General features: G+C 36.4%; 1 protein-coding gene across 4 annotated transcripts in view; it reads left to right on the forward strand.

Moving 5' to 3' along the window:
* The window catches only part of LOC114046192 (rho guanine nucleotide exchange factor 7), a 317,431-nt gene that overhangs the window by 128,652 nt on the left and 167,278 nt on the right, over nucleotides 1-21,501 (forward strand). For all 4 annotated transcript variants that reach the window (XM_027866436.1, XM_027866435.1, XM_027866438.1 and 1 more), the window contains 2 exons: nucleotides 769-899; nucleotides 7,468-7,669. In XM_027866436.1, coding sequence (XP_027722237.1) covers nucleotides 769-899; nucleotides 7,468-7,669 — 333 coding nt within the window. The remainder of the gene's footprint in view (nucleotides 1-768; nucleotides 900-7,467; nucleotides 7,670-21,501) is intronic.

Consider the following 21,501-nt stretch of genomic DNA (forward strand, 5'->3'; position numbering starts at 1 on the left):
TCGTGGTGAAAAAGAGTCAAAGGCTGCAAAATTAATTGCCTAATTTTGTATGGTGTTTTCACATGTATTATCTCATTTTATCCTGAGTACTACACTGTAAGCGAAGTGGTATAGGTATCTCCATTTAACAGATGAGTGAGAGTCTTTGCAGCTGTGGGATAGTGTGTCAGTCTCTTCCAGGCTAAAAATCAGTCAACAAGTATTTATTACGCTCTGACTATATGCCTTGCACTGTGTTAGGCACTGAGGATACAAATTCAATGAATGAAATAATCCCCACTTAATAAGGAATAGGATCTACTCTAAGGTAAAGTAGTTGCCCTCAGTTAGTTTCAAACATGTATCTTTTTTATTTTGTTGCAAATAAGTCCTTCCTTTTGGACTTTGTTTGCTACCCTCTCTTGCCTTTGTTAAACTCTTTGTTTGGAGAGGCTTGCATTTCCTAGGTGAAGGGTAACTAATGAAAATTATTGCAAAGGATCCTTCAAATTGAGAAATACCTTGGATAATTTTAATTGTCAAACACTTGAAAAATTATGCCAGAAAGGGATTGATACGAGCAGTTAGCTACGGATAATTTCTGGAAAGGTAATTGAGGAATGAATGCAAATCATTTATACAATTTATATATTATATAGTATATATGATTTGCTTTGTTGAGGTCTTTGGTGTATTCCTATGTTGCTGTCCTATTTTTAAAGTCTAGTGCATAGTGAAGGTGCATAGTATCAGATATCTTCAACTTTTTTTTGTGCATAACCTTTTCAGACATTGGGCTGGGAAGTGACTCTGTATGTGCTCGGCCCTCATCTCATCGAATAAAGTCCTTTGATTCCCTTGGATCTCAGTCTTTACTCAGTCGGACTTCAAAATTGTTCCAGGGCCAGTATCGAAGCTTGGTAAGTTTGATTAAAACAAAAGCTGACTTGTATGTGTGCACACCCACATGTTATTAATGTGGTGTTGTAAAGGAATAAAAGTTATGTGTCTTGGACTTCTCTGTACTTCAACTCTTTTGAGCTAATGCCTACCCAGAGTTTCCTTAAATTCTGATGGATAGATCATGTGTCTGTGTGTGCGCATGCCTGTGCATGCGTGGGTGTGTGTATGTATGTGTGTATACACATAGCATCTTATTTATATCTTCTATAAAAAAGAGTGCTTGAGCACTGCGTGATATTTTCTTTTTAATCCTCTTTATAAATGTCCTCTTACCCTAAAATGTTGGAATAAGGAATCCACTTTGACAGAACAAGAATGAATGTTTAAGGTCTATAAAACTAAATTCTCCAGCAGTCATTTTCTCTCTGCTTAAAAACATGATTTAAAGTGCTTTAATAAGTCAGACTGTGTTTTGTAAAAGAGGAAAACCCATATGATAGCCAGGAAATAGTTTAAGGGAAATTTTAAAGGAAAGAGATCTAAATTATTATGAATGGGTTAAGTGAAGAAAAATTTGATTTTGTATTATCAGAATGGGCAAGGTCATCATTAATGATGACTATAATGATGAAATAGGAAAAGGCAGAGTGAAAAGTAAAGGGAAAAAAACAAGAAACATAGCATTAGCCAAAAATTATGAAAAAAGGTAGAACTTCATATGAAAACTGATCTTTTAATGAAATATTTTTAGGTCTTAAGACCATTTCAGTGGGGCAAAAGACGCTGAACTACCTGTTCCACTTGCCTCCTTTGCCATGCAAAATAAACCAAAGCTTACATCTTTAAATTACTGAATTAATGGGATTGTTTTTGATGAAATACAAGTACCTGGTTTTCCTCAACGTTTCAAATAAGCAATTTCAGATCAGAAATAAATATGAACTGTCACATTAAATGTGAATGGTAGAAGATGCATCGATATTGTAGAACTTTGCTGAGTTATATTATTACATGTGTATGTGTTGATGTGGATGGATTTTTGTTGTGATATTAACTAAATGTGTTTTTCACTTGATCTTTAGACTATACTTCTAGAATATCTACTTTAAGACAGAAAGGGGGATTGGTAGGCAAAGGCAGCATTAATTAGTCAATAAACATTTAAATACTTACTGTATGCTCAGCTTACTGTGCTGTGCTAAAAGGTTTTTGAAGAGCTTCATGGTTTGAGTGTATTAATCTCACAGTATTTTAGGAAGCAGTAGTATATCCATAAGGTATATTGGCAGAAAAGTAAAATAGTCCTCTCCACTTTTTAAGGCAGCTAATGGAAAACGGGCAGCTAGGTGGCACAATGGATAGAATGCCAGGCTTGGTGTCAGGCATACTCATCTTCCTGACTTCAAACCTGGCCTCAGATACTTACTAGCTGTGTGATGCTGAGCAAATCACTTAACCCTGTTTGCCTCAGTTTCCTCATCTGTAAAATGAGTTGGGAAAGGGAAATGGCAAACCATTCCAGTATCTGCTTCTTGGCAGATGGGGTCACGAAGAGTTGGACATGGCTGAAATGATTCCACAACAGCAATAGAAATTAGAGGAGACTAGAAACATTTCTTCGCTATTTAGCTGTACTTTTTTCCTCTTAAAGTAGCACCCTGTTTCTGAATTTGATTGAAGTAAATTTCAATTTTATTGGGCACAACTCTCTAGAAAAGTTTGGAATTTCTTTGGGAGAATTATGGCTCCAAATTAAAGAGAAGTTTATCCCACTGAAAAAAAATTTGCCTTTGTCTGATCATAAAAGAAATCCAGAAAGGTTGTGAACAGAATATTTGTTGCCTTCTGCTTGACAACTCTGAGCTAATTTTGAATGAAACAAAATTTCAAATGTATGTTATGTTTGCTTTTCTCCCAGTTCTTTTCTTCACAACTCTTATATTCTTCTTTTCTCTCTAAGTATCTTGCTTCTTTCTCTTCCTGGAGGCTCAGTTTGTGAGGTTTTTTATAACAGTGTCTGATTTAGAGGCACCCAAGAGGATTACAAGAGAGGAATCGGGCACTCTGAAAAGGAATATAAGTTTCCATGTTTCACATTCATGAATGAGGCAAATTGGTTTGTAAGCGTTTATTTTCTTTGAACTAAACTCTTGCTTTATATAATATTCATTATAAAACAGTGGATCCTAAAGGATGCTTACTATTTGTAACTGGCTGGTAGCAGGATTCTTTTGTATGGTCAGCCTTGTCTGGTTCTGGAAAGGCATATGTATTAACTTAATTGCTACAGTTGCCTTTAGTTGTTGGAATTTATCACCAGGATTGGGTCCGTATGTGTTTTATAAAAAACAGATTTCCTGAAGTTATTGTGGATATGCTTACAGAGAAGAAAATATAATGAAGATCATAGTGGACACTTGATGAATAATAATCATAGTTTATGAAACAGAAAATATTCCCCACGGAGTATAGATAACTTCTAAAGACAATTTACAAGAGCAGGAAAGTATATATTCTGTCAGTTTTCTAGCAACAGGTTTTATTTGGCATGTTGATGAACTTGGTTCAAACTCCCATTGGTCGATAAGAGCCAGCAAGCTTTGTTTTTCAGGGGAAAAAATGCCAAATAAATTTAATATTTCTAAAGCTTTAGATGTTTCTGTAACTAATATGTGTAACTTCCCAGGAAAACCAGAGTACTTCAGTCATGCCTGTGACAACGGAGAAGGAACAAACAGTGTTTTAGTACAACTAATTTATCCCTTGACTTTGTCTTTGTAATTAATACTGATTGCTGTGCTGTTGTTCAGATTTCTCTATACTTTAGATGACAACATGGAGTAGGGGGAAGAACACTGTCCATGAGTCAGTGTTATGGTTTCTGCCCTGCTTCTAATTTGTTGTAACATGAACAAGTTGTTTAACTTTCTTGGTCTCAGTTTCCTCATCTTTAAATGTAGGCAGTTGTATAGATTCATCTTTTTTAAGTTTTTCATCTCTAACACTCTATGAAAGAGCCACATTTTTTTTTCTTTCTCTGAAATCCATTGTATTTGAAACACATTTTTCCCCCCTATCTTTTTCTTGACTTGCTCCCTTCCCTGCTTACTCTTCTCTTTCTTAAAGAAATTGTATGTCCTTCTTATTCCCCTTTCCAATCCTGTTTTCCTTTCCAGCTAACTTCCTTCTGCCTTCTTTATCCAAAACTTTTTTTCCCCTCTTTACATCATTCTGTTTTCCTTTACCTTGCTTTTACAGTGTCATTGTTTAACACTAGTTTTAGGGGAGCACGATATATTTTATTTGTCCTTTGATATAAATCTGTATGAAGTAAGGAGAGTGGGTTCTAAAGATGTCATGTGTGATATAGAAAGTCTCTCCCTCCCCCCCCGCCTCATCTTATTTAGTTGGTAAACTGGGGGGGAAAAGTTTTTACACATGAGATAGTGCAGATAGGTGGAGGTGGGAATTAGTACTTGTTGCTATGTGCTGATCCTCACAGTTTTAGAAAAATAATAACTTTTGACTTAGATTTTGCTAGAGAAGGGCAAGTTCTTGATGGAGAAAACTTTCAATGGATGTGATATTTTTGTAGAGGAGAAGAATCAGGCAAAATTGAAGAAGATTCTGTGTTCTTCATCCTCCTAATATTTTCAGTCTATAGTTCGACAAACAAGAAACGTAAGAAAAATTTCAGTGGAAAATATCTTCAGGAGTTCTTGCATAAGCTGATAGTATCATAGATTTAGAGCTAGTAGGGCCCTTGGAAGTTAACCAGTCTTGCTGAGACCCAGAGAAGTGAGATGACTTGCCAAAGGTCAAACAGGTAGAAAGTGGCAGAGCCAGTATTTGAATCAAGATATTTTGACTTGAAAGTCAATTCTCTTTCCACTGAACCTTGTTACTCTTTTGGATGTTACCCAGAGCATCTGTGAATTTAGTATGAAAAACTACTGTTCCTGACATTAATAATATTAATCATCCTGATATTAATGTGTTTCCTGATAATTTGAATAGAAGAACCTGTTGTCCCTCAACACTAGAATGTTGTCAACCAGGAGATGAATCAGTTTGTTGGGGAGACAAACGTCAGACTAATTACCCCTCTCTGCATCAAAGTTGTGCAACCTTCTTTCCAGTGACAGTGATGGAGCTGTATAACCAGGCGGAGGGTGCTGAGAAATCACAAATTTTTATAAATTATTCATAATCATAATGTCTATTATATGTCCAACAAGAAAGGAGTTGACACTCTACTAAAAGAGCTCAGTCATATGATTATTGATATTCTGGCTATAAATAAAACCAGAAGATGTAAAGAAGTTATAGCTATATTTAAATATAATTACAGCAATATATTTAAATAATTTGTATAATACAAAAAATGGGAAGTGATTATCACAATTTTTAGAGAAGTTTAACTGATACAGAGTTGTTGCCATGACAAGAATACTGAAAGAGACCAGAAACCACTCTAGTCAGCAAACATTTAATCACTTTCACGAGTGAAAAGCCGTTAGAGCAAAGAGCAACACTGGTCTGGAATATAAGTCTATTTGTAAAACATTGCAGAAGAGGCTACCTTACGTAACAAGGAAAAAAATAGTCAATGAGAACATTTTTTACCTTTTAGAGATTTTGGGATTTGGTATAGGCTAAATTTGATTAACTTGAAGGAATTTGTAGATAATACTGCAAGGAGAAATGAACAAACTACTTTCATTTTTATAGTGATCTGTTTTCATTGGGAACAGTGGAGGAACCTTCATGTTTGGTTGAACTTTATCACTCTGGAAGCAGATATCCTATGTGAGGAAGTGGTAGTGGTCTTAAGAAGATGAAATCTTGAAGGGCAGCTGAACCTCAGCAGATACGTAGAGAAATCTTTTGGTGAGGTCTACTCTAAAGGCATTTTTATGGATCAGGTTTCAAGAATTCTCATAGAAGATTCTAAGAGAGTAGAAAGGATTGTTGACAGAAAAAAGTGACTAAAGCATAATCATCAACTGCAAACCCACATGCTTTATTTTTCATCTCTATAAAATCTTTATTTGAATATTATTATGCACGTATTGAAAATATTCATTATGAAAACACGAGAAAGGAATACAGACAGACTTTCATAAACTACTACAACAGAATACATCTTTACAGTCACAACTGAATGAAAGGTGGAGAAAGTAGAAGATCCTGTAGTACCTAATATTTGTTGAATTAAAAAAAATTGATATTCATTCTGATGCCTTTTCAAAATGAATCTTTCACACATATGGTAAGATTATAAAAGATGCAAACATGAAGATAACTTTGTTCAGTAGTTCTCTGAATTCAGCAGTCACCAGTGGTGTTAAAGATGTTGGCCTAGCCATCCACACTGGAAAAACAAAATGGATGAAGAACACTTATTGCCAAGACTTAGAAATGTAGCTGGGTGGTCAGATTGTTGATTTAGTCCATTTGTATATTCAACTTAGCTAATTGCTTCCATGAAGAATGAGCCAGACCCACAGTCAAATATAAGAAGGTAGAAACATATCTCTTGAGGCATTGCATGATGCTTTTCAGTGGTCCCAAATTGCTTATTGCCACAAAAGCTACTAATGGTCTCTTGATGATGCTATATAGCCATAGGACAGCATGATTTTTCTGGTTTAAAGTTCCAAGTAACAAGGGTGATTTTCATGTGAGAAATAGTATGGACTACGTAGACGATATGTATGACCTGAAAAGGAAGTGGATCGGTTATGTGTTGAGAATGAAAAATAGCATGTAGGCAGTTGGGTTCTATATTGATCCAAATTTTTTTCTGCTGCTTTATTTGTTGGAATGAGTGGTCAAGTGGCTTAAATTTTGTCTTTTCTTTCTGTTAAATGGAATTTACATGAAGGGATGCCCACACCAATGAAATCCTGAGCTCATCAAAATGCTCTAATTTTCTTACAGAAATTTCCAGTGTCATTTCCTTTTACAAATTATTATGTAATTTTGAAGAGAATGATAAAATGAGCTTCATTTAAAAAATCTTTAATAGCCACAAGAACTCAAAAGAACTGTTGAGCAATTGTGGTCACATCAAATTCTCACTTGTGGTCACATCAAATTCTCACCACGTTGAAAGTTAAAAACAAAGAGCTCCTAATAAGAGGAATACTTTCAACATAATCTGGTCACATGTACACAGTTAAAACTTTTTAAAAAAATTTTTAAATAAAATTTCTCTTTCAAGAAGAACACTGGACACTATTTGGATCCAGAGCACTTTGGTTCAAATTCTAACTGTTTTGAATTTCAACCCTTTCACTTGGTACCTATGACTTTCTTTAGGTCTCAGTTTCCTTATGTGTGTAAAACAAGTGGGTTGGACTGCATGGTGCAGGTTGCTTCTAGATTTATGATCCAGTTTTTTTTAAATATCAATTTGGTTACAAAGTAAGATAAAACAAATCTAACATGTTTTCTCTTCATTCTATTTGCACAGTTTAAAATAGGATCAATTTCAATTTGCTTAAAGCTTTTGTGTGATAGATGTACCAGTTTCATAGAAAAATAGACTTACTTTTCCTTATGTTTGTTCTTTCATTTTAGGACATGACGGATAATAGCAACCATCAACTGGTGGTGAGAGCAAAATTTAATTTCCAACAAACAAATGAAGATGAACTTTCTTTTACAAAAGGAGACATCATCCATGTCACGAGAGTAGAAGAAGGGGGCTGGTGGGAGGGCACTCACAATGGCAAAACAGGCTGGTTCCCTAGCAACTATGTACGAGAAATCAAATCAAATGGTAAGTGTTTGAGGTTTTCATGTTTGTAGAACTGTCATTTCCTTAAAGAGGAACAGAAGGAAAGTAAGATATAATTAATTTGATCTGCTACTAACAGACATTTTTCTGCTGTTTAAATAACTGATAAAGTGGCTTAATATTTCTGTTCTAGTCTTTTTTCTTCTTCTTCTTCTTTTTTTTTTTTTGGTGAGGCAATCGGGGTTAAGTGACTTGCCCAGGGTCATACAGCTAGTAAGTGTCAAGTGTCTGAGGCCGGATTTGAACTCAGGGTCTCCTGACTCCAAGGCCAGAGCTCTATCTCACTGTATCACCTAGCTGCCCCTGGTTTTCTTTTTTTTAAGTGGAATTTATTATACCTTATCAGTGCATAGGCTGCAGAACTAAAAAGCTACATATATGATATTATCATAATAGTAACAATTTAAAAATCTATATGTAGTATTTCAAACACTACATTTTTCAGGATGGAGAAATTCCTCATCTGCAATCTTTTTCTAATTCATCCGTAATAACATTCCCAGACTAATCTTTGAGTACAAATTTGATTGTTACACCCCTTACAACTCTCCAGTCACTCCTTATTGCCTTTATAATTTGACATGTTTATTAAATGTCCATTGGGGTTTGAACAATTTGCTGGGCTCAGGATGACATACCAAGTTTAGATAAAATATTGATACTTTCTTGGCCTTTTTATAGCTAATAGTCTAGTATTTTTTAACTTTTTTTTTTAATCATGGATGGGCCCCAAATTCTGACGAAATTTATGCACACCTTCACAGGATGTTGTTAAATGCATAAAATCCAATACACAGATTTAAAAGTAAACCAATTATATTGAAATACTGCTATCAAAATAGTAAAAAAACCAAACAAACCCGAAAAACTGCAAGAAACAATTGCATAGCCTCCAGTTTAAGAAAACCTTTTCTAGTAGGAGGATATGACACATTCACAATTAACTGTAATACAAAGTCATACCCAATATGTATGTGGTAAAGATGTAAGCTAAGTATTGGATCTCCTCTGAAAGGGTAAAGGTCATTACTGATTTGGGGTATCAGGGAAGGCTTACTAGAGAGAGGTGGCCTTTGAGTTAAACTTTTTTTTTCCTTTTCCTTTTTTCTTTTTTTAAAGACAATTGGGTTAAGTGACTTGCCCAGGGTCACACAGCTAGTAAGTGTCAAGTGTTTGGTCTGAGGCTGGATTTGAACTCAGGTCCTGCTGACTTCAGGGCCGGTGCTCTGTTTACTGTGCCACATAGCTGTCCCTTGAATTGAACTTTAAAAAATGGGTAGAAATGCAGCAGTTGAGGACAAGGATTTATTCCAAAGGGATGAGTAAAGGCAAAGGGGTAGAAAAGTGCTGTGTACCATGCAGGAGGAGATGACTAATAATCCAGTTTGGTTGAAGTAGGAAGAACATGTTGATGAATAGCATGAAATAAGATGCAAAAGTCAACACAAAATTTGAAGGAATATAAAATTCTGAAAGGAGGTAGAGAAGTCTTACAAGAGTCTAGCCCTACTTATCTTGCAGATGGGCATCTGGAACTCTCAAAGAAGATAGTATGCTTTTGCTCACAGTCACATGCCTAGTAAATGGCAAAGCTAGGATTTGAACCCTAGTCTTCTGATTTTAAGTCCACTGGTCATTCTACTGCATCATGCTAGGTATGATGGTGCTTGGTTGTAGAGGACTATAGCTTCTAGGGTAAGGAATTTTAACTTTTCGATAGGCAGTAGAGAATTATCGGTTTCAAGCAAAGGCAAGAAAAGGAGTATGAATGATGATTTAAAGAGGAAAAGAGAGGGTGTATATAGGAATACATTTTAGAGGTGCACAACTCCCTGTTCATTTGGATGGTAATGACAGTTTGTACTAGAGTAATGGCACTGATGACAGAGAGTTTAGAAGCAAAAACTGTGTTGCAGGTAGATTTCATAGACTTTAATACACTCCATGACTGATTAGACAAAAGAGATGGGGAAGAGAGAGAAGTCAAAGATGATAAATACTGTTTGGAAATTGACCGACTGGGTAGACGATAGTGAATAGTGAAATCAGAAGGAGGACAGAGTTTTACAGAAACTTATTAATGGACATATCAAGTTTGAGGTGCCAGTGGGACATGGTAAGTATGAGGTACAAGGTAGGAACTCTAAAGACATGGGTCTGGACCTCAGGAGAGGTGACGGCTGAAATAAAGTAATTTGTATTGAGGTGATTTTTTTAAGGCCATGGGCTTGATTGAGATCACTAAAGAGAGTGTAGAAAGACAGGATAGTTTGGGGAACACATACTTTTTAGTGTTTGAGAAGAAGAGATGGAAGAATTTGAGACGGAGATGTAAAGCACTCTTAAAAATACTCTTAGGTCATTTCTCATTATATTCTTTTGCATACCCTACCGTCAAGCCAAAATAGAATATTTTTTGTTTCCCAGACATGCCACTGCTTTTTTGTTTCCTTTGTCCCAGGCACTGGGTTAGTCTGGGGGTACCAGTACAAAGAATAAAACGTTGTTTACTGACAGTTTGTATTCTAATGAGAGAGAGAGAGAGAAATTGATAAATACAAAAATAATACAAAAAGTTCAATACAGGATATTTTGTATGGGAGGGCACTAATAGCTGGGGAGAACAGGGAAGGCTTCATATAAAAGATGGTGCTTGAGCTTTATTTTAAGGGAAGAGGAGGGACTCCATGAAATTGAAGTTAGGAGGGAGAGATTCCAGGCATGAGGGACAGCCAGTTAGTAAGGCACAGAAATTGGAGATGGAATATCATGTGTAAGGAACAGAGAGAAAGCCAGATTGGATGAATCACAGATTGCAGTAGGGGTAGTGATATGAGGCTTTAAAGATAGTTTGGGGTATGTTATGTATTGCTTTAGAAGTTCAGCAGTAGAATTTATATTTTATCCTAGATGTAATAGGAAGTCACTTGGGTTAGTTGAGGAATGTAGTTACATGGTCAGATCTGCATTTAAGGAAAATTATTTTTGCAGCAGTGTGTAACATACTCTGGAGTAGAGAGAGACTCGAAGTTGGGAGAGTCATTGGAAGGCTATTGCACTAATTTAGGTGAGAAGTGATGAGAATCTGAAACAGGAGTGGGGGAACCTTTTCATTTTGGAAGGCCACATTAATATTTAGCTATAATCAAAAAGGCTGCTTTCAAAAAACTTCCATTAGATACACTTGAAAATGTACATTATTTTGTAAAAATCTAACTACTATGTGCTTAATAATTTCAAAAAATGAAAACTTAATTCTAAAGTTAACTGACCTTTTAATGACTTTGTTGTGTCTGCTTTTTGTTGGAAAACATTTGAATATTTGGTTGCAGCATGGAGGTCCATAGTTTCAGTTGATCCTCTGGATGGGTATCAGTCATTTGTGACCTTAAGGGCATCTTAATTTGGGTTAGGTAGGAGAATGTAGATTCACAGTGATAAGTGGTTAAAAAGCAAAAAAGCATTTTTCAGGCATGTTGCTGAAGGTGTGGGTATTCTGCATTTTTCCATTATTTCAGTTGGATCTTTCTTAGTATCAAACAATGACTTTAAAATGTCATGTACTGAGAGCTCAATCAATTCCATCTGTAGTTCCTTAGGTGCCTTGGTGATGATTTCAACTAGGTGAGGCTGAAATGCTAATTTGAGTGTTATGTCATGATTCTCAAAGTCAGTGAACCTTTCATTGTATTCTCCAATTAATAGGTTTATAACAGCTGCGTATTCTTCAAATGATTCGCATATATCATCCTGCTCATTAAGGACCTTTGCTAATTGGGGAAAATGTTGATCTGAAATTTCCTTTTGAAGAAGTGTTTTGAAAAAAGATAGATTTTTTTGAAATGCTTGGATTTTTTGCCACATTATCATATATAGACTTAGTTTTACCTTGCACAGACATATTCAAGTTGTTTTGATTTGACATGATATCACACAGAAATGCAGTATTTCTGTAGAAATATTCTTTCAGTAATTCACATAGCAGATTCTGTTCTTCATAAAATTTAATTATCTGTTCTCACAGAGATAAAATTTTGGCTAACACCTCTCTCTGCATAGCCAACGCACTTTAGAATGATACTGCAAATCCACACTGAATACCTCATCGTTCAACTTTAGCATGCTTCAAAACTGACAATGCCATGTTGCATTTGCATGAATATAGTTAACAATACTTAGAACTTGTAAAGTTCACATAAAATGAAGTTCACTTAAAATAGCTTTAGCACAGAGATTTTGCTGATGCAAGATATAATGAAAAGAAATGAGAGCATCTGGATCTGTTAATACTTTTTGTATCTGTGCAGTAAATGCTTCATGGTTTCCTGTCACGGAATGTGCACTATCTGTACATACACTCACTAAATTTACTAAATTCAGTCCAACTTCACGACATTTATCTTGAAAGTTGTTGAAGATGCCTATTACCCGTGTTCTGTTCACAGTAGTGCCAAAGTGAGTAACTCTTTGTAGCAAAAAAACTCAAATCTTATGTTATGACCCAAATGAAGAATAAAACCTCTGCTGAGTCAGTAGTATCAGTTGATTCATCCAAAGCAATTGAATAATATATATTTTCCTTTTGAAGTATTGCATGAAGTTGTTCTGTTAAGTTGAAGGCTAATTCATGCTGCTGATCAGTGATGGTTCTCCTGAAAAAGGCACTTGTTTGTACTTTGAAACGTTTTCAGGGTCTAAGCATCCTGCAACTATGACAATGCATTCTTTCACAATTTCTGCATCACTGAATGGCTTCCATTTTTTCCCTGAGTATATAAGCTGCTTTATAAGTTGTTTCAGTGACATTATCTGCAGGTCTTACTGCTGCTTGAAAGAATTATCTTTGGGGCAGCTAGGTGGTGCAGTGGATAGAGCAGGTGAGGCTGAAATGCTAATTTGAGTGTGATGTCATGATTCTCAAAGTCAGTGAACCTTTCATTGTATTCTCCAATTAATAGGTCTGTAACAGCTCCTGGATTCAGGAGGACCTGAGTTCAAATCCAGCCTCAGACACGTAATACTCACTAGCTGTGTGACTCTGGGGAAGTCACTTAACCCCAATTGCCTCACAAAAAAAAAAAAAGAATTATCTTTGCTTTTGCTTTTCATCTTTTAATTTCTGCAATACAACCTTTCATGCCTCACCCTCTAATTTAAAATATATGTGGTCCTTATGAGTGTTATAATACTAGTGAGCATTGAATTTCTTTAATGTTGATGTTGCAGTATTTTAAAGCAAGCAAATCATCTTATCTTTAGCAGAAGCAAGATATTGCAATTTCCAATCCTCATTAAAAAATCTGTTTTCTTCCTTCAGCATTCTCTTGGTCATCTTTGACATGATGGGCTGTTAAGCAGACAGAATTAAAAAAATACTGTCGAGCTGTGCAATTACTCACAAATTCCACTTCAAACAGAAACACAGTGTACTGTCATCAAAAGCTGATAACAGACTGGCGTACTCGACCCCCATAAACTCTCGCCAACCAGCCTCATGGAGGAGTGGCACCAGTCAGTGGGAAAGTTGAAACTAAATAATGAGTGTAACAGCCATCAATTTAGCCCTTATGGCTTACTAATGTTCTAATTGTGCCAGTCAATCTGGGAGGATTATTTTGTTGAAACTTATTTTATTCTTTGGTATTTTAAAAATAAAATGAAAACATAAAAGATGAACAAAAATGTATTGCAAAAAATAAAAGAATTTATTCTGTAAAGTTTGAATTCAGTCAAAAGGTCACATTTAAGGACCTAGAAGGCCACATGTGTCCTTAAGGCTGCAGGTCCCCTACCCCTAGTCTAAGATATGGTGGTAGCTATGAAAGTAGAGAAAAGGGGTCAGATACAAAAGGCATTGTGGAGGTAGGGATGGCAAGATGTGGTAACTGATTGAAGATCTTGGGTGAGGGCAAGTTGGATGTCCAGGATATTGGGTAGATTACAAACCTGAGACATGGGAAGGATGGTGGTGCCTTTAACAGAAATAAAGAAGGATGGAAGAGGGGGATGGTTTAGAACAAGGATGTCTTGAAGCCAGTTTTAAGCAGCAAGTTAGTGGTCAGATTTTCAATGTGAGCATTTACACATCAGAAATGCCGATTGCTCCATATCAAGGCTTGATTTTTTGTTTTATTTATTGTTTAGGCTTAAGAAAGTGATAATAATGGAGATCAAACTTAAAAGTATATGGACATACATTTTTTCTTTCCTTCTCGAGAGCCTAGTTGTTAAATATTTACCAACATGCCTTTGCCTTACATTATTAATATTGTAGAGGTGCAATAGAAGGCTCAGGGAATGAAGTCATCATCAAGACTGTAAGCCTGGTGACTGCAGGCTGATAATAATAATAATACTAGTAGTAATATTAATAATGCTAAACAGTCATTTACATAAAGTTTTAAGGTTTGCAAAGTACTTTATATCCATGAGCTCATTTGAGTTTCACCTGTTTAGGGGGAAGAATGAGTTCAGTTTTAGACATGTTGAGTTTAAGATGGCTCTGGAACATCTAGTTGGAAATGTTACATGATACTTCATATTCTAGATATATTTATTATCTTTTCTACCAGATATTTACTATCTTTTGTGCTCCATGAGGGCAGATACTATGTCTTAGTCATCTTTTTAGCTCTGATGACACTTAACAGTGTTTTGCATATAGTGTTCACTTAATAGCTGTTTGTCAAATGACCTAGTAAATGTGAAGGCATTGTACATGAATGTAAGTTTCTTTCTTTATATCTGTATTCTTATAGATAGACATAGTTCAGTATTTTTTTTTTTAATGGCCATTAGTAATAGGGCTTGGAGTCAATTAAAATAATTACGTTGTAAGCCTTTGGCTTAATAGACCATTATTTAGTGTCATTGTCTTTGTTGAACCGTATGTACTTATTCTATTTCCTTTCTTGTTTTTGAAGAGCAGGCATTTTTGTAATTATATAACTATATGTACGTATATGTATCTATTAACAGCAGATCAATAGATAAATAGACAGATATTACTTCACATGAGACTGTGTTTGTTTTTCTGTGCCTTCCACTTAAGCCTGCTTTGGATTTTAAAGGGGTATAGTACTCTTTGCTGTCTTTCTCTTACCTTATTTTTACCTGAATTATGTGGAAGTGTTTCCTTATTGAGTTGTTTAATGGAATGGAATGAGATTCTTTTCTTTCTGACAACATGCAGATATAATTTTTAATTATAATAATACATGCCAAAGTATACAAATTAGAAAAACCTAATGGAAATATCAGTAGACTTCTCTTTTTAAAAATTATTTGGGGCCTTTTTTTACTTGACTATGATAGAGTAATTCTTGACAATATTTGTTGGTCATTGGGCGAAATTTGAGCTTATTGCAATAGTCTCAAATATCAGATATAGAGTGATGTAAAAGAAACATGCTAAGATTTTTAAGTAGAATTTTAAAGAAGGTGAGAGACATGGATGGAAAGGTACAGAAAGGCAGCTAACATGAGGAAGAATTTTCTAATAACAGAACCTTTCAAAAATGGGATTCATTTCAATTCAGCAGACATTTAGTAGGGACCTGCTTAGTGCAGAGTACTATGCTAGGTGCTAGGGAAGGTGCTGAGGTAAATAAAATGCATTTCTGCCTTTCACGGACGCTGTAATGGAATAAAGGGCACCTAGGTCGCACAGTGGATAGAGTGCCAGACCTGAAGTCAGGAAGACTCATCTTCATGAGTTCAAATCTGGCCTCAGACACTTATTAGCTGTGTAACCCTGTTTGCCTCAGTTCTTCATCTGTAAAATGAGCTGGAGAAGGAAATGGCAAACCCCTCCAGTATTTTTGCCAAGAAAACCCCAACTGGGGTCATGAAGAGTTAAACATGACTGGAAACAACTGAATAACAACAACATGGAATAAGTTGTGTCTCACATATTATTTGTTCTTCCTAGGCCTTAGACCAGACATCGGTGACTTAAAGCATATGTAAAGCATGGAGACCCCAAATGAGAGTGGGAAAAATGAATTAGTGTCCACTTTTTGATAAATTGTTGAGCGGATGTAGCTCTTTGTACCTAATGGACTATCTGAATTCTTTTCTGGGCCATTTATGTTACCAACCTGTGTGCATTCTTATAGGTGGCGATGTAGAGAGCTGTACTTGTCAAAGTTATATCCTTGCTGAGTGTTTATATATCCTTGTTGAGATTTTTTTATTCAGTAAAAGTTAATTTTTTTTTTTTACATCTACCTCATTGATTTGATCATTGCCCATTGTCTTTTTATGGACAACCTGCACCTTAACTGATGCTTATGTAGGTCTTCCTAGGTAGTGAACTTCCCATCTCTAAATGAACTTCCCATCATTAAATTCAGACAGAGGCAGGGGTAGCCATCCATTCAAGATGTGGTAGAAGGTATTCTTTCAATGAGTGATTGTCCTAAATGATCCTTTCGGGCTTTAATGCAATGATTTTTTTTTAATAATAATTTGATAGTGAGAAAGAGTTAAGGGAAATTAATTTAGTGCCCATTCTTTACTGTATTCACAATTTTCCCTCTTTTATAAGAGGCTTCTTTTTTAAAGGAGATATAGCATATGACAACTTACAAGAAGGCCTTGGGGACATCATTCTGGGAATGTATTATTTGAAAAGGAGCTAAGCTGGTTCTGTTAGTGAAGGAATAGCAGATGGACCTTTTGAAGGCTGTACTGGTACTCACAAAATGTTAAATGAATCAGAGGAATTCCCCCTCACCTCTACAGAGATAGAGACACAGACAGAAGCAGGCAGGTGGTTAAGAAGAGACCCTAGAACAATGCAAGGTTAATGCTGATAGGTCATCATTGGGAAGGAGAAGGATTGAAGTGAGTGAGGAAGGTGTTCACTTAGGGGCATGGCCAATGAGTTGAAGAAGCAAGCCACGTGGTAAGTTTATTTTTTAAGCCAATTATTCTTGCCAAGTCGTTGCTAAGTTGTTTCTATCTCCTGAAAGAGTAGAATTGTTGGCACTTTTTGATGTCTGGTTTAGAGTTTTTGCTGCTGGCCGTAATTACAGATCTGTTATAGCTTTGGAATACAGCTTTAGATTCCCAAGTATTAGGAGGAGTCTCAGAGGATAAAATAATTTCTCTTTAATACTTTGTGTAATGACTGGGAGAGACAGTATGACTTGCAGATAATGACTAGTGAAAGACAACTTTGTATAGGGAAAGCAAAAGACATGTTCTTTTGCATTGCATTTATTTACAAAAGAGGTCTACAGTGTCTAATGTTATAAAGAGGTCAAATAGGTTGAGAACTGAGAAGAGACCATTAGATTTGGCAATTAAGAGATCATGGTTAGTTTTGAAGAGAGCACTTTGATGACATTAGAAGCCAGCTTACACAAAAAGTTCAAGAATAAGTAAGAGAAGTGGAGGCAATGTGTGTAGGTAACTTTTTTAGGAGTTTGTCTGAGAGAGGAAAGAGAGATAAAGGATGATATTTTGGATAATGAAGTCTGATGCAATTTTTTTTTTTAAAGTATGAGGGAGATTTGGGCGTGTTTGAAGGTAGTACGGAAGGAACCAGTATTGAGATTATAGAGAAAAGGGATGATTTGGGGGCAGCCTGCTGGAGAAGACAGGAGGGTACTCCCTCTGACACATGGTATTAAGAGCTGGCATTGTCAGTAACTGGAGAAAAGGAGAAGGTTGGGGATTGAAAGTGGGGAGGATGGATGATGTTAAGTAGTTTTGAGAAAGGGAGAAGAGGTAGCTTATGGTGAATGGCCTCAATTTTCTAAGTAATGGTAAAAGGTACAGACATCAGGTGAAGATGGTAGTAGTGAGGGGAGCTATGATAGGCTTGAGAAAAGAGAAGACTTGGAATACCTTCCTTTGGGAGTGAAATAGAGGCTTAGGGAAGAACAGAAAGATTGACTTGCTACAATGAGGGCACAGTTGAAATTAAATAACATAAATTTGTCTCTTCAGTCAGTGTGGTTGTCTGACTTTCTCCAGCTCCATTAAGTAGAAAATGCAGAGGGTATAGTAGGGTGTGACTAATCCGGGGCTGGAGTTTGGCAAGAAATGAGTGGTGATAGGACAAATATTGGTAATGGCCATTGAGGAGTTAGAAGGTTTGAATATCTCTAAGAGGACAACAGAATAGATATAGGAAGTCTGAGACATAGTGAGAGATAGAATGATAGGAGTTTATGGTCAGTGTTGGGCTTTGTTGATTTCTAGAGGGTAAGTCTGGTCTGAGCTTATATCCTCTTACATCCTTCTGCTGCTTTCTCAACTTAGGAAGCAGGGTCTTCACACTTAAGTGCTACCATAGTGATGTGATCTGGGGCAAATTCTGCTTGTTGCTCTCCTGTTCTGAGCCCTGAAAGTCCCTGACCCAGGTCTGTTGGCTTGTCTCTCATTGGGAGGTTTAGTACACTGCTGCTGCTGGCAGAACTACATGCGTCCCTTTGGTCTGGGACTCTCCTGCCCTGGTTTTTCCACTGTAGGTTTCCACCCTGGACTGGAAGCTAGAATTGAGTCTCTTTTGTATCCCCAGTGCTTAGCACAGTAACTGGCACATAGTAGGCTCTTAATAAATGTAGATTGATTGATTACTCTGTTCTTAGGATCAAAGCCAGTTACTTTTTGCTTCTGAACTTCTTCGTTACTTAATACATAGCTAGGGCACCGTCAGTGATCACTCCCCTCCACCTCCCTTCTCTGCAGATGCCCCTCAAGTCCAAACTGGAAACAGATGGTGGGCAACAGATCTGCCAGATGACACCTGTTCCTGTATCCTGTGCTAGTTTAGGGATTGCCTGGTTCCCCTCATGTACTAGTGCTTCCTACCCTGATGCCTTATCTTGGCTCCTTTCAGTCCCTGCAGATGTTCCATTGGCAGAGATCAGCTATCAAGATAGACTGGCTCTACAGTTGCAAAGATCCTGGTCTGATTGGAAGTAAGCTCTGTTTTTGGAGTTAATTGGAGAAAGAACAATCCTGTGTTGTTTAGAGCAGACTGGAGCAAGGTTGACTTGCTCCTTAGGGCCATCTATGGTTGAGAGTGGGAAAAACCAAAGGCTTGACTACATTGCTCTTTACTGCCCTATATTGCTCCGGAAGAGCATACCCTTCAAAGCTCAGAGAACAGATGTGAATAGCTTTTCGGATCACAGACGTAAGGGAACTCCTTTTCAGTGCTTCAGTGCCCAGCTAAGAGAACAGACCTAGGAAACAATGCAGATCCTAGGCTTAAGGCTTTCTTTGCTAAATTTAACATTGCTTCAGTGTCCTGAGAGTAGAGAGTAACAGCTTTATCCAGAAAATCAGAGGGACCTAGGAGAGTAACAGTAGGTGACCTTGTGCCGATTATTCTCTAAAATCAGTGACTGGAGTCCATAGTTGTGAGTTGCCTTGGGTACATGCATGAGTTTCTTTACTTATGTGCCTCCTTGATAGGTTTATGTAAGTGTGTACCTGCTCATGGATCCTGTGTTTTGGCAGAAGAGTATGACTTAGGTGTTTGGGTAGCATGTTATTTTAATGATTAGAATTGTTTTGCTTTCTGTTAGTAAATGTTTTATGATTAGGTGATCGTTACCTCTTATTGACACCATTGTGTCATCTTGGCTTATTTGTTTAAATGAGAAACACACCATTGGGAGCTCAGGAGCTATAATTGTAAGTTTTAGGTGTGTGTATGTATGTGTGTGTGTATCTCTCTCTCTCTCTCTCTCTCTCTCTAATCTATATCTTCCCCCATACCAGGGTTACCACTCATGACTTACCATCTTGAGTTACAGCATGGTAGCCACTCATTTGGGTAACAACACCACCTCTCAGTGTGGATTCAGATGAGATGAGAGAGCTAGGCCCCAGAGAGAGAGAGAGAGAAGGAAGAAGAAGTGGGGGTTCTGTGCCATATCTGTGCTACATTAATATCTACTTTCATTTTTGGGAAGAGAAGCTACATATTACAGTGGAAAGTATACTCAATTGCTCTAGAGTTAAAAGACCTCTGTTCAAATCCTACCTCTTATCTCTTTACTTCTGTGACCTTGGGCATTTCATTTAATCTCCCCTAACTAGTGTCCTCATCTGTAAAATGAGGGGGTTTGCAATAAGTGACTTCTGAGGCCTCTTTCAGTTCTAGGTATAGGATCAATAACATTTCATGGCTCTAGTTTAATGGCATCACTCATTCTTTGTCTTGTCAAGAAGGACTAGGGGGCAGCTAGGTGGTGCAGTGGTTAGTGCACCAGCCCTAGAGTCAGGAGGACCTGAGTTCAAATTTGGCCTTGGATACTTAATAGCTGTGTTACCCTGGGCAATTCACTTAACCTTGATTGCTTAAAAACCAAACAAAACCAAACCAAAAAAAACCTTCTAAAGCCTGTGTCAGATTGCACGCCATCTTGGGGGGGAGGGGAAGGGAAAGGAGAAGAAAATTTAAAATTCAAAATCTTACAGAAGTGAATGTTGAAAACTAAAAATAAATTATTTTTAAAAAAAGAATGACTAACATGGGTTTAGCAGTCATGTCCAAAATTTTCATTATTCTGGGATTTCGTTCATTTAATCAGTCAATGTGTTTTGAACTCATTGAGGGCAGCTGGATAGCCTCTTAATAGCTACTGATTTATCTTGGGTTTTATTTCCTATTTAGCCCCCTTTTTTTGAGGGGGGGTGTGTGTGTGTGTGTGTGAAGATAATTTTTGTTGGTGGAGAAAAGAGAAACAAAATAGGAACTAAATAGTCCCCCTTTCATTTCATAGTCATCCAAACCAAGCAGGGATCCTGTCTATCCATTCGTTAATTTTCTGCTTGTCTTCTACATAAGCAAAGAAATCCTTTTTATCATTTTTGACATTTATCAAAACTCAGCTCATGATGTTTTAGTCTCACCGATGCTCATTCCCATTGAACCTTCCCTCTTGTTTTGTATTTTTCCTCAATTGTCTGCCTTTGTCCTCTGCCTTTTAAATAAAAATTAAAATAAAGTTTGTTATACACTTAAGTAAACAACAACAAAAATAATTAAGCACACATTTAAGACTGAGGCTGTAGTATGAATAAAATTAAATATCTCAATGTTTATTACTGCTTATTGGTTACTCCTTTATCTTTGTTTTGTTCTTTTCCCTCTATGCATTTTTCCTTTCATGTAGTCAGAGGGATACACATGCATACATACATACACACATACATGCATACACACATCTGTACATATACATTTTCTCCTTCACATTTTATTATATAAATCTTTCCAAACTTGTTTTTCATAACTGTCATTTTAATGATACAATAATATTCCATTGTGTTGCTATCCTGTGGTTTTTGCATTCATATAAATGCTGATTTCTATAGGGTGTTCCAAGTATTCTTGCAGTTTTAGACTTTATAACTTTATAGCACAGTTGCTTACACTTTATAGCTTAAAACTGCACAAAGACTTTTGGGACATTGTATTTTTAAACATTGCTTCTGTGTCCCCCTTTTATGATGAGATTGAGAGTACATATACAAAAATGCAGTTGTTGAGGTAAAAACTATGATTTTATTCTTGATTCTTATTGTAAATTTCTAGATGGCTTTCTAAAAAAAGTCTGCTAATTTTCAGTTAAGTGACATAATAATTAGAATGTTGGACTTGTAGTCAAAAAGGTCTGAGTTCAAATCCTGCCACAGATACTTAGTAGATGTGTGATTCTGGGAAAATTTTTTTAAACTCTCAATCTCAGTTTCCTTACCTGTAAAGTTGTGTTCATAATAGCATATACTTCACAGGTTTGTTGTGAGGATCACTTTAGGTAATGTATGTAAAGCACTTTGCAAACTTA

Source organism: Vombatus ursinus, unplaced genomic scaffold (genome assembly GCF_900497805.2).
Source record: "Vombatus ursinus unplaced genomic scaffold, bare-nosed wombat genome assembly UNPS02014781.1, whole genome shotgun sequence".
NCBI classification, from domain to species: domain Eukaryota; kingdom Metazoa; phylum Chordata; class Mammalia; order Diprotodontia; family Vombatidae; genus Vombatus; species Vombatus ursinus.